This window comes from Pinus tabuliformis, chromosome 9, assembly GCF_031772625.1.
Source record: "Pinus tabuliformis cultivar Carrire ecotype Pingquan chromosome 9, CPIR1, whole genome shotgun sequence".
NCBI lineage: Eukaryota > Viridiplantae > Streptophyta > Pinopsida > Pinales > Pinaceae > Pinus > Pinus tabuliformis.
In genome coordinates, this window is record NC_142307.1 from 1,205,673,212 (window position 1) to 1,205,685,918 (window position 12,707).

General features: G+C 39.3%; 1 protein-coding gene across 7 annotated transcripts in view; it reads right to left on the reverse strand.

Moving 5' to 3' along the window:
• Positions 1 to 12,707, reverse strand: part of ABCI15 (trigalactosyldiacylglycerol2) — a 333,118-nt gene that overhangs the window by 222,168 nt on the left and 98,243 nt on the right. For all 7 annotated transcript variants that reach the window (XM_089438555.1, XM_089438560.1, XM_089438559.1 and 4 more), the window contains one exon: positions 12,008 to 12,337. In XM_089438555.1, coding sequence (XP_089294681.1) covers positions 12,008 to 12,337 — 330 coding nt within the window. The remainder of the gene's footprint in view (positions 1 to 12,007; positions 12,338 to 12,707) is intronic.

A 12,707-nucleotide genomic window follows, 5' to 3' on the forward strand; every position in this document is an offset into this window, starting at 1 on the left:
CATTTTGCTTGCTGCCTTCTTCAAGGGGATTTTGCATGTCTTGGAGGGCTTGATCTAGACACTAGGTTGACTTATTTACATTACATATAAGCTCAAGAAGAGCTTTTTGCACACGACTTTGACTCTTTGACTTTCCTAGACCTATGGAATGAGCAAGAAACTCATTCATATAATTTATAAAAATAATATTTCTTTTCCTTGACAAGTACAAAGATCAAAATTACATTTACAAATACCAAACCTAGTTACACTTTTCTTCAACAGGTTGTACTTGTTGAAGATTTGCAGGTACATAATCTTCAAGATGTTGAAAATGTTCATAATTGAAAATGACTTCAAAAGGGAATGATGATAACATATGAATAGATGACCTTGTTATGAGAAAATATGATATTCCTGAATTCTTGATAAGTTGAAGTTTCTTCGATGATACGAAGTTGTTGATTTCCCTAAGCTGAGAGGGAGCTTGGATGAAAGAAATTGTATATCTCTCTAGTTGAGAGGAAGGGCATAATGTGACGACTACAATAAAAGCCTTGAAGAAAGAATAAATATCATGGTTGAAGCCTTGCAGTTGCAGATAGATATTCGTAAATAACAAAGTTTTAAACAACACTTGGATGATCCGGAAGAAGTGTTGAGGCTGAGTTTGGTGTCGCTATAAATGTTAAGGAAGAAAGCTTCCTATATGTGTTTGGATAATATGATGATGACCTAAACAGCATTAGTATATTTGAAAACCCTGGAGGTTTGATTTAACTTATATATAAAGTTTATTACTAATTGGGGTTGTGATTGTGCAAGATCTCTCTGTAAGAAGGTTGAACGAATTGAAGCATGCTTGGATTGGTGGTTATATCTGATTTAATTGATAAGGAGAGATGAAGCATCTTGGGGCGACAAGATGCTTGGGAGGACATCTAGCCGGCCTGTGATGATGTCTAGATCTTGAAGTAGTAAGGGTGGCGTTGATCTTGGAGCTCTGATCTTGGATATGCACCTTAGAGTGGAAGCCTGATGGTACCTAGAGTGGCCGAAGCTTGGAACACACCTTAGTCCCACCTCGATTAGATACCTTGGTCAAGTATCTAATCCGAAGCACTACATATGTTGTGACTCTTCGTAGAACTTACCATTTTGAGATCTTCCATGTACCTTTGTATATATGTAATTATGAATACCTCCCTAGTTAAGAGGGAGTGTTGAAGAATGTAACTAATGTCAATCTTCATAAATATTTGTCAAAAAAAAAATATTGATAAAATAAATAGACTTATTAAAGCATGGGTTTCATGCTTGGGTCAATGGTTAATAGGTCAAAAGCACCCATTGAGTGTCCTAGGATTTTTGTATTGTATCAGTCAAAGAAGAAAATTATTTTGTGTCAAAGGAACTCCTCCACCAAGTCAACCCCCTCTCCTATATGTCAGCATGTCTATTCTTCAAGTCGGCCTCCTCAACAAGTCTAGTCGGCCTCATGAAGGGACATGTCCTCCTTGCAAGAAGAATATATATAAAGGAGCATTCGATCTTGTGAGAAAATATATAACAATCCACTTCGATCTGCAATTTCTCTTGAGAAAAGAAGTTCATAGAGGCAGAAAGGAAGAAGCTATTTGTGAAAGAGGATGAAGGAAGGAGTATATTAAAGAAGGATTACAAGATTACAGGACCGAAATCTTTGATTGCAGGAGCCGAGAAGTAGTTGAGCTTCAGAAGTTGCAGAGGAGCCGAGAAGGAGCTGAGCTTCAGAAGTTGCAGAGGAGCCGAGTTATAAGTAGATTTGATGTAAAGAAATTTGTGCCAATAGCCGACTTGGTGGATGGAGGAACTCCATGTCTTCGCCAGAGGTCTAGGTTGTCTCAATCTGATATAAATATACTAGTGGAAGAGTTTGAGTGGGTTTTTCCCCTTCATAGGTGTTAAGTTTAGGTATGTTCTATGCTAAGAGCAATTTATTTCAATTTTCACAGTTAGCTCAATATCTTTTCCAGATTAGCAATCACATCAGCATTAAAGTAAACTGCAGATAGAACATAAACATAAATCACAGAAGACAAGCCAAGACAAGAGGACACAAGATGTGGCGCTAGCCAGTGACAAACCCCAATGTGGGGAAACCCTTGATCAATTCTTCTTATATGTTCTTCAATAGTTCAGCAGAGAGAGAGAGAGATAGTACGTTTACAACAGAAGTCAACACTTTGACTTTCTAGATAAGATAATCGATTATCTCTAAGAATATGATACATGAGATCAGTTGAAGACATGCTGCTTCAACTGATTCTCCAAGGTGACTCCTTCACCTATCATTGTGTTGCATCTCGTCATCATGATGCACGTTATCGTGTAGCACCATGTTGCACATGCTTGCTGTCCCATTGTGCCATTGCTGCACAATGTCATGGTTGTCCCTATGTATCCACCATGAACCATTGCAACACTATGTACTTGTTGTCCTATGTATCCACCATGAAACATTGCAGCACTAAGTACTAGTTGTCCCATGTTGTACCACTGTACCATTGTTGTTCTGTTGTGCACTATATGCCATTGACCATTGTTGTCCCATTGTTGTACCATATTTCACCAAGTTGCCTTTGTTGTCCCATTGCTTATCATTGCAGCACCATGTAGCATTGTTGTCCCACTGTTGCACCATACTTCTATCCCAATTTTAGTTAGTTGTCCCTTGCATGCTGCTCTCCTTCGAAGACAGATGCTCCGACAATTCCTAGCAGTTCCAGCAGCTCCAGCTGTTCCCGGCAGTTCCAGTTGTTCCCGACTGTTCCCGGCAGTTCCGACAGTTCCAACAGTTCCTGGCAGTGCCGGCAGTTCCCCGGAGTTCCCTGCAATTCCGGCTGTTCCCGACAATTCCAGGCAATTCCGGCAGTTCTGGCTTTTGCCCTCTGGATTAGGGCAGCATTATCGCTTAGGATCTCTCCTCCTACTAAAACCCAAAGACAAGTAGAGAGGAAGAGATCCCAAGTGTGTTGAAATGACTTGAAGGCCACCTCTATTTATACTAAAACGTTGAGCACAAGTGGGGTTTATTTGGTTGTTGGTCGACCTTGACGAATTGTCCCATGATACAAATAAATTCATATCTCCATGAATACTTATCGGAATCAGATGATCTTTAGATCAATCCTACACCTCTCGATGAGAGGGATCCAAGAAAAATATCAGCTTCCATTAATAAGATGACCCACATGGAGTTTGGCCCTAGTTGCCAATTTTAACACTCCCTCTCAACTAGGGAGAACTCCATCCGCTGATCCATATGTCTGACTGTACTATCTCTGCCATCAGTGCCCTGCACTGCTCTGTTCTATTGAGCTCTACTTTGCTCTACGCTGCTCTGCTCTGCTAAACCATGAAGAAGAAGAATTGATCGAGAATGTCTCATACCATTCCCTACTGACCCGAAGTCAGTTTTATCTGAAGAGAATGTGTCGCATCACTCTTACTAACCCGAAGTCAGTTTTATTAATCCCAGATCAATATCACAAGAGAGTGTCTCAAACCACTCATACTGATCCCAGATCAATAGAGGTCATCCTAGCATAGGGAGTACGGTAGATACAACGATGCATCCATCGATAGTACTACTATGGTTCCTAACCCCATTTCCCTACTCATTGATCATATGAGAGGTACTTCCCATGAGCCCTAAACTACATGGGTAGGAGAACAAATCATCCTACCCCACAGTCGCCACGGGAGAACTAATCATCCCAGCCCACAAGAGAACTAATCATCCTGTTCCACAGTTGCCACAAGAGAACTAATCATCCCGGCCCACAGGAGAACTAATCATCCTGTTTCACAGTTGCCATGGGAGAACTAATCATCCCAGCCCACAAGAGAACTAATCATCCCGTTTCACAGTTGCCACGGGAGAACTAATCATCCCGACCCACAAGAGAACTAATCATCCTGTACCACAGTTGCCACGGAAGAACTAATCATCCCGGCCCACAGGAGAACTAATCATCTTGTTCCACAGCCGCCACGGGGTATCACAGGGGAAGGTTGGAACCTATCATCCTGTACATAACGCACCACCAGGGGAGGGTGAGTCACCCTGTGGTCGTATGTTGCTCCAGTAAGTACCCCAAGCCCCCCAAAGCTCCCAGAGCTTAATGCATGCAACATGCAGGACTGTTGTGAATATAATTCATAACAATTAGATAAATAAAATAAATATAAATATTAAATAATTACATATTATTTAGGTTAAATAGTCATTAAATTAAGTGAAAAGGCATGTCTAAAAGACATGCCCATTCACGAAAGGTCACCTGCTGAGGTATAAAAGCAGGGTCCTCATTGTACATTCAAATCATCTTATATATTTTATATATATTAATAAATTATTATATATTTTATATATATTATATTCAAGCCTTCAAGCTACTAGTCTTCGTGTTCCAATTCTACAAGCTATCAGTCTTTTGTGTTTCAGCGTAAATTTTTATGCTACAGTGGTATCGAAGCCATGGCACATGATATAATCATGCGGACCTTTGAACGTAGTTCGCCGCACAATGTGCCATTATGTTCACGTCGTGATTACGTCGAGCAATTTAGTATTCAAAAACATTTCAGAGATTAGAAAAATCATGTGCTAAAGTTTCAACATCTCTAAAGAAAAGTTATGTAGAGGAAGATGATAACGAGAATGAAAGAACAAAACAAGGTGAAACATTAAATAGTTATAATGTTGAAGATGGAGCTAATGCAGATCAAAATGATAAAGATGACATTCCAAAATTAGGAGAAACCATTAAGGAACATGATACAGACACTTCGATGGAGGTTGATATGCCAAATCCATTGCAGAATATAAAAACCAGTAAGATTGAGGATCATGCTGATATAATTGTTAACCAAAAGAATATTGGGCAACCAAAACAAATATCAGATTTCACAAGGGCTGAAATCGGTCAGTGTAATGCAGAGAAGCATGCTGAAAATATTCCTTGCAAGACCATTATGTTAGTAGGAAAGCAAAGAATTCCAGATTCCTCATTGGAGGAAGGTAATAAACATGGTGAAGGGAAACATATCATTGAGGCACCTCTCAGTAGAAATCAGCCACAGATGGTTTTGTTTCTGTGCAAGTTGAGTATGAAAATCCCATATATGGCTTTCTGTTTCTACACGAGGACTTGGGTTACCTCCTGTGTTGACTTTTTCTTCTTCAAAGATGTGGACTGCCAGGAAATCCATTATTCCAAACAATCTGTGGGAGGACTCATTTTGGCTGCAAAATTCTATGTAGGACTTGTAGCTACCTGTCTGGGGATCTCCAATCTGATCGTGTTGGAGACGTTCTTGACCCTTACGACTGCCGTCAGTGTCCCCAAAACATTTACAATTTTCAGGTTCATGCCGCGTTTTACCTTGGTACTCGTCATCCTGTTTGTGACGGAAACAAAGAACCTATTTGTCTCGGAAACAAAGATCATGTCACGGGAGCAACTTGAGGAGATGTTGCACGATCTCTATATGGGAAGGAAGAAGGGCAACAAATGCAGCTTCAAGTCTACAAACAAGGATGCCCATTTATACGAAGTCGAGTATAAAAACTGGATATGTTCTTGCTCTCCTGTAATGTATAAAGTAACTGATCTGATGCAGTCTAATCAGATAAGCGATGGCGCCAATGGCGAAAATACGGGCAGACGATGACAAAATACAATCAGCGACCGAGATGTTATTACAGATGCGCTATGGCGCCCGGTTGCCCAGTTAAGAAACAGGTTCAGATATGCACCCAAGATCCCAACTTCACTAAATCACTTGCGATAACCATAGCTAGCTCAAAATCCCCCGACAGAAACGATGCCTTCACCATGGGCGACAAGATCCCCGATGTTGTCGTCCAGACTTATGCAGATATTATGCGAGAAGAGGCTCTCAAGAGGGAAAAGGAAGAAACCCTAAGGCTTATTGCGAAGAAGCACCAGGAAGAGACCGAACATAAGGTGAAGGAGAGAGATGGGATCAGTCAGGCGTCGATGACTCAGTCTGCCGCATTGATTGTGCCCACCGGCACCTCTCGACACCCCTCCGTCCTAAAAACCTCCTCCGCTATCCACGCATTTGTCATTCATGCATCAATGTCTCGTTACCCTTCTTGTCGCATCCAATTCCACGCTGCTTCTACCTCGCCATACATAGCCACTTCAACCATCATACCTTTTGGTCTCCGTCAACCGTCGCCTCGTACCTTAAATAAAAAAAAATAAAAAAAACTATATGAAACTATATATATAGAATTATATAGAATTTAATTATATAATTATATGTTATATTATAATTAATATATAGCTTCTAAGTATTTAATTAAAAAAGATATATATATATATATATATATATATATATATATATATATATAATTTAGAGTTCTAAAAAAATATATATATATATATATAAATATCAAAGTTTGAAACAAAAAAATTTAGACTTGTTAAAAAAATAAAAAAAATTAGACTTATTATTAAAAAAAAAAATCTAAAAAATCTAAAGAAATATTACCGATGAGCTATAGAAGAAGAGGATGGCCAGACTATATACATCGAAAACGACAGACACTAAGTGAAGAAAACCCCAACAATATAGCTTTGAGGACAAAGCTTCCAAAGGAAGAGGCTATGTTATGAAAATAATTGATAACAATTAGATAAATAAAATAAATATAAATATTAAATAATTAAATATTATTTAGGTTAAATAGTCATTAAATTAAGTGAAAAGGCATGTCTTTTACTAAAGGTCACCTGCTGAGGTATAAAAGCAAGGTCCTCATTGTACATTCAAATCATCTTATACGTTTTATATATATTAATAAATTATTATATAAAATACCTGTGTGTATTTTTATATTCAAGCCTTCAAGCTACCAGTCTACGTGTTCCAGTTCTACAAGCTATCAGTATTTTGTACTTCAGCATAGTTTTTATGCTTCAAGGACCCTTATAAGAAGGTCTCTCAACGACTCCAAGTCGTTCGGGAAAGTCACAGATTTGACCTTTCCTGAGGCTTTGACAAAATGTCTACGACATGTACATCAGTCTCAATGCGATGGAGCCTCCTTGCTCATCGACTTACCATATCCCAGATAAGGCAGTATCTGATGTCTTTCTGCTGGATCAATCATCGAATACAGGATTCCTCAATAATCGAATCCCCCCTCTGATTGTCACAGAGAATCGCAGTGGTATTCATCATGTGTACAAACAGCTCACTGAAGAGCTTCCACAACTAGGCAGCTTCATATGAGATCATACTCGTAGCTATGTATTCGGTCTTGGCGGTACTTATAGCAACCGACTTCTGCTTCCTTCTCATCCATGATATCGAAGCAGAACCCAAAGAGAACCAGCGCTAAGAAGTTCTTCAGTGATCCTCCACACTGCCTGCCCAGTCAGCATTCAAATAATCATGCAACTTCGTATTTCTAGCAGTGTATCTCAATCCATGAGAGATTGTGCCCCGAAGATATCTCAGAAGATTCTTGGCACCAATCTAGTGAGGCTCAACCAAATATGAGCTCACCATGCTAACTGCAAAGCATATATACGAACGGAAGTTCACCAAGAACATCAATGCAGATGAGTTTATGAAACTCAAAGGCATTTCCCAAATTTGGTCCGGCATCACCACCATATAACTTCTGAAAGTTAAGATCCTCAAGGTAGTCACGGGCTTGCAGTTTACCATTCCATATCTGGAATCCAACTCCCTCTTACTTCTGCAAGTGAGAGGGTCTACACTTGTCAGAAATAGGTCGTTTCTCAGAAGGTGCTGGTACAAGGGGTCTATCATCCACAAACTTCAAATAAGGGTTTGGATCGGCTTCACTTATAGTGAATCTCAGCTTCATCAGACAACTATCAATCCTCTCATATTAGGCCCAGGGTGTTTTACTTCAAGCCATAGAGGGCTTTATTCCACCTGTATACATGAGATTGCCAATCATGAATCTCAAACCCCTCGGGTTGTTCCAAACCTGTGGACCTGCTACATAAGGGGAATGGTCCCCTTGTAAGATTTTCCTTCGGTACATCTCAAACATGTACCTTCATGCTCTTCTTGAATTCAGGCATCCGAGTCACCATCTGACTCACATCGTGTAGGGTCCTATAATAAGTAGACCTCTGGTGCTATAGATGAGATGTGTCAACTGACATGGTCCCCAATGGAACATCCCGCAACTTGATACAAATTGCCAACCCTCAACCCATGAGTAAAAACATCTTTTGAAAATTCTATTTTCAAACACGTACCTTTCCATCGATGAATGCCACCCTGAAACCTTTGACTTCCATTTCCAAAATGGACACCAGGTTCTTCTTGTGATCAGGTACATAAAATAGATTCTATAAATGAATCGAGTTACCCTCATTCAATTGAGGGGTAATATTTCCTACACCCTTTCCGGGATAGGTGGCATCGGCTCCAAGTATAATCTCATGATTGTTTCCATCTCTACCAAATTAGCGAGAGCACCCTTCTATCCATTGAAGTGCTTTGGAGCACTATAATCGATAAGCCAGATTCCGAAAGAATCTGAAGGAAAGGGCCAATACAAGATAGCGCTTCTTTATCTTATCAGAAACAACATTTGATTCTTCATACCTGGGGTTTCTTGCTTTCTCTAAAAAGTCAGTCGTTTCCTTGATGACCTGCTTTACCTGTCATTCCTCTAACCATTGAAGATGTCCCAGGAATGATTATTATCATCATCAAGTGATGTGTCCCTGCCATTCGGACACTTCTTCACATAATGGCCAAACTAGTTATCTGCCTTTCCTTCCACCCTGAGATCCGGTCTTCCCAATGAAGTGATCTTTAGGTAGGCCATATTCCGCAATGCTATTCTGATAATATTCTTTGCTTCGATTTCACCTTTGGTGAATTTGAAGAGGGATGAGGAACCCATTGATCCTTTTGTCCTTTCCCAACTGTCTTCAGTGATTGCTCTTTCACTCTTGCTTGGGCATTGCCTTCACCTCAGCGCTGATACCATGCTAAGTTTAGGTATGTTCTATGCTAAGAGCAATTTATTTCAATTTTCACAATTAGCTCAATATCTTTTCCAAATTAGCAATCACATCAGCATTAAAGTAAACTGCAGATAGAACATAAACATAAATCGCAGAAGACGAGCCAAGACAAGAGGACACAAGATGTGACGCTAGCTAGGGACAAACCCCAATGTGGGGAAACCCTTGATCAATTCTTCTTATATGTTCTTCAATAGTTCAGCAGAGAGAGAGAGAGATAGTACGTTTACAACAGAAGTCAACACTTTGACTTTCTAGATGAGATAATCGATTATCTCTAACAAGATGATACATGAGATCAGTTGAAGACATGCTGCTTCAACTAATTCTCCAAGGTGACTCTTTCACCTATCATTGTGTTGCATCTCGTCATCATGCTACACCTCATCATGCAGCACCATGTTGCACATGCTTGCTGTTCCATTGTGCCACTGTTGCACAATGTCATGGCTGTCCCAATGTATCCACCATGAACCATTGCAGCACTATGTACTTGATGTCCTATGTGTCCACCATGAAACATTGCAGCACTAAGTACTAGTTGTCCCATGTTGTACCATTGTACCATCGTTGTTCCGTTGTGCACTATATGCCATTGACCATTGTTGTCCCATTGTTGTACCACATTTCACAAAGTTGCCTTTGTTGTCCCATTGCTTATCATTGCAGCACCATGTAGCATTGTTGTCCTACTGCTGCACCATACTTCTGTCCCAATGTTAGTTAGTTGTCCCTTGCATGTTGCTCTCCTTCGGAGACAGATGCTCCAACAATTCCCGGTAGTTCCAGCAGTTCCCGCTGTTCCCTGCAGTTCCGGCAGTTCCCGGTTGTTCCGGCTAATCCAGCAGTTCCTGACAGTTCCGACAGTTTCGGCAGTTCCCGGCAGTTCCGATTGTTCCCGGCTGTTTCGGCTTTTCTGGCGATTCCGACTCTTCCGACAGTTCCCGGCAGTTCCAGCTATTCCCGACAGTTCCCGACAGTTCCGGCAATTCCGACAATTCCCAGCAGTTCCAGCTTCTGCCCTTTGGATTAGGGCAGCATTATTGCTTAGGATCTCTCCTCCTACTAAAACCCAAAGACAAGTAGAGAGGAAGAGATCCCAAGTGTGTTGAAATGACTTGAAGGTCGCCTCTATTTATACTAAAACGTTGAGCACAAGTGGGGTTTATTTGGTTGCTGGTCGACCTTGATGAATTGTCCCATAACGCAAATAAATTCATATCTCCATGAATACTTATCGGAATCGGATGATCTTTAGAGCAATCCTACACCTCTTAATGAGAGGGATCCAATAAAAATATCAGCTTCCATTAATAAGATGACCCACATGGAGTTTGGCCCTAGTTGCCAATTTTAACAATAGGGGTTTTGCCCTGGCTAAGTGCCTACATCTGGTGTCTATATGTTTTCATGTTTTGGTAGTTTTTTTGATGATCAAAGAGATAATAATAATAAGAACAAGAAGAAGAATTTAATAAGAAGATCACAAGCATCTATCAAAGTTAAAGAGAAATCAAATTTAAATGTCCTAACTAAGCTGTCCTAGATTTCTCAACAATGTTAAATTGTTTCAGGATGTTTGCAAGTGGTTCCAACCTCATTGGATTTCATAAAGAGTAGAATTTTAGATCCCACTCAAAATCCAGCAAACCTAACAGTTTTTAGGATTTCATGATTGCAGGGATTGCAACGTTTCCATTAGATTCTATCATGTACGAGGGTATGGAACTAGCATTTAACCAAGATCACCAAGCCATCTATGTACCTTGATGTTAGTTCCATTGATTGCTGGACTCCTCTGTCATGATCCTATTAAAAACATACCCATCACTCAAACAAAATCTCAACTTTACATGTTAAACTTTTTCTATCTTATTTTAATGCTTAGAGGGTGATATTGATGACGAGGATCCCAATATAGGCAATGATTTTGATGATATGTAGGTATTTGTTGTAACGTGATTTTTTTAGACACTAGAGGCCATCTAGAGCCTCTTTGTTGAAGTATTTCTGGTTCAGAGATGGATTGCACTCAATGCTATTTTGGTTATATTTACCCTTGTATATGAGAAACTTTGCATATTTGTGTATAATGGTTTGGATTTATATGGATGCAGATGAATATATATATATGCTTTTTTTTCAAAATTTGAATATTTATGTATTTTTTGGTCAGCTGGTTTTTTGGTCTGGCATTTTTTGGGTTGCAGTCCAGTTCCCGGTTTTGGGGTTGACTGGTTCGATGACCAGTTCGGTTCTGGTAACATTGGTTTTGGCAGGAAAGGGGCATTTATACAAATCTTGACAAAAATACATTAATCTGTATAAACATACTAGTCTTTGCAATGAACATCAACCAATATAGTGGAAAAAACAGTGTTCCTCCCCCAACAAATACAAATGGCTTAAGCCCCAGCAGGGTAAAGAAACAAAATTGAAGTTTTAAAAAGAAAAAGTACTGAGCACAAAATTTTCACATATAACAATGCTGATATAACATGGTCCAAAATAAATTCACTAGATTTATAATATTAATTGTTGCAGCAAATAACTTTCATCTAACACAGCCAGCATGACTGGTGAAAAGGTTACTAATCAATTGTATCCGATTTTATTAATCTATTTTGCTGATTTTGTATTTAACTCCACTAGTGATGACTTGAAACAGTTTAATTATTTTGAAAGGATTACAAGCATTTTACTATTGTCTGCAAGATGCAATTTGCTGTTTAAATTCTTCCATCCAAAATTTATCAATTAATCCAACTACGGAGTACATTGAACTTTGCAAATATATCCACTTCAATAAGCTTATGCTATTCACCTCCATGCCAACTTTTTATCATCTGATAATAAGAAGATGAAAATATATATCATGTTACTAAGAAATATCTCGAAAATATGGCATTGGTAGGAATCAACAAGCACACCTTTGCAAGAAGAGGCCTCGCTTCCTCTACAGTTGAAGCAATCCTTTCTGCCAAATCATATGTTTTGGTAACACTTATTTCATCCATTTGCCGACCCAGCCTGGTGTAAATCCCGACTAGTTCATCCAAGCTTACACCCTGCTCTCCTTTTATCCTCTCTCTGTCACAAACAATTAGCCCTTCTTTATTGCAATTAGGGTCAAGAGGACCTACTGCGTGTGTAGGAACAGGAGGGCGTGGTGTGATATCAATAAGAGTTTCCATAAGAAGACCAGACTGATTCACTTCAACCAATGAATTGCGAGGAATAACAACTTTTTCATCCACAACCTGTAAAAGAGGTATTGAGTTTAAGAATGATACATATAAAGGCTAATAAGATGATCCCTAGAGTCCAATCAAACATAAAGAAAATTGACAACTGTTGGGTTCATATTTTATAAAAATGCTAGTTATATTTCTCGATGAAATAATGAGTTATGACACCTAAAATTTGCCAGAGGGCGATGTTTTATGTCAAGGTACTTCTCTGACTACCCCTTGAAACTGGAAGATCTTTACTTCAGCCATGCCCTGCCTAAAGTCTATCATACTACACAATTTATGAAAATATCAAAAAACACGCAGAAAATAAATATTCCAACCAAATATTACATGAAATCATTATATCATAATCCATGTACATAAACAACAGAAGAGA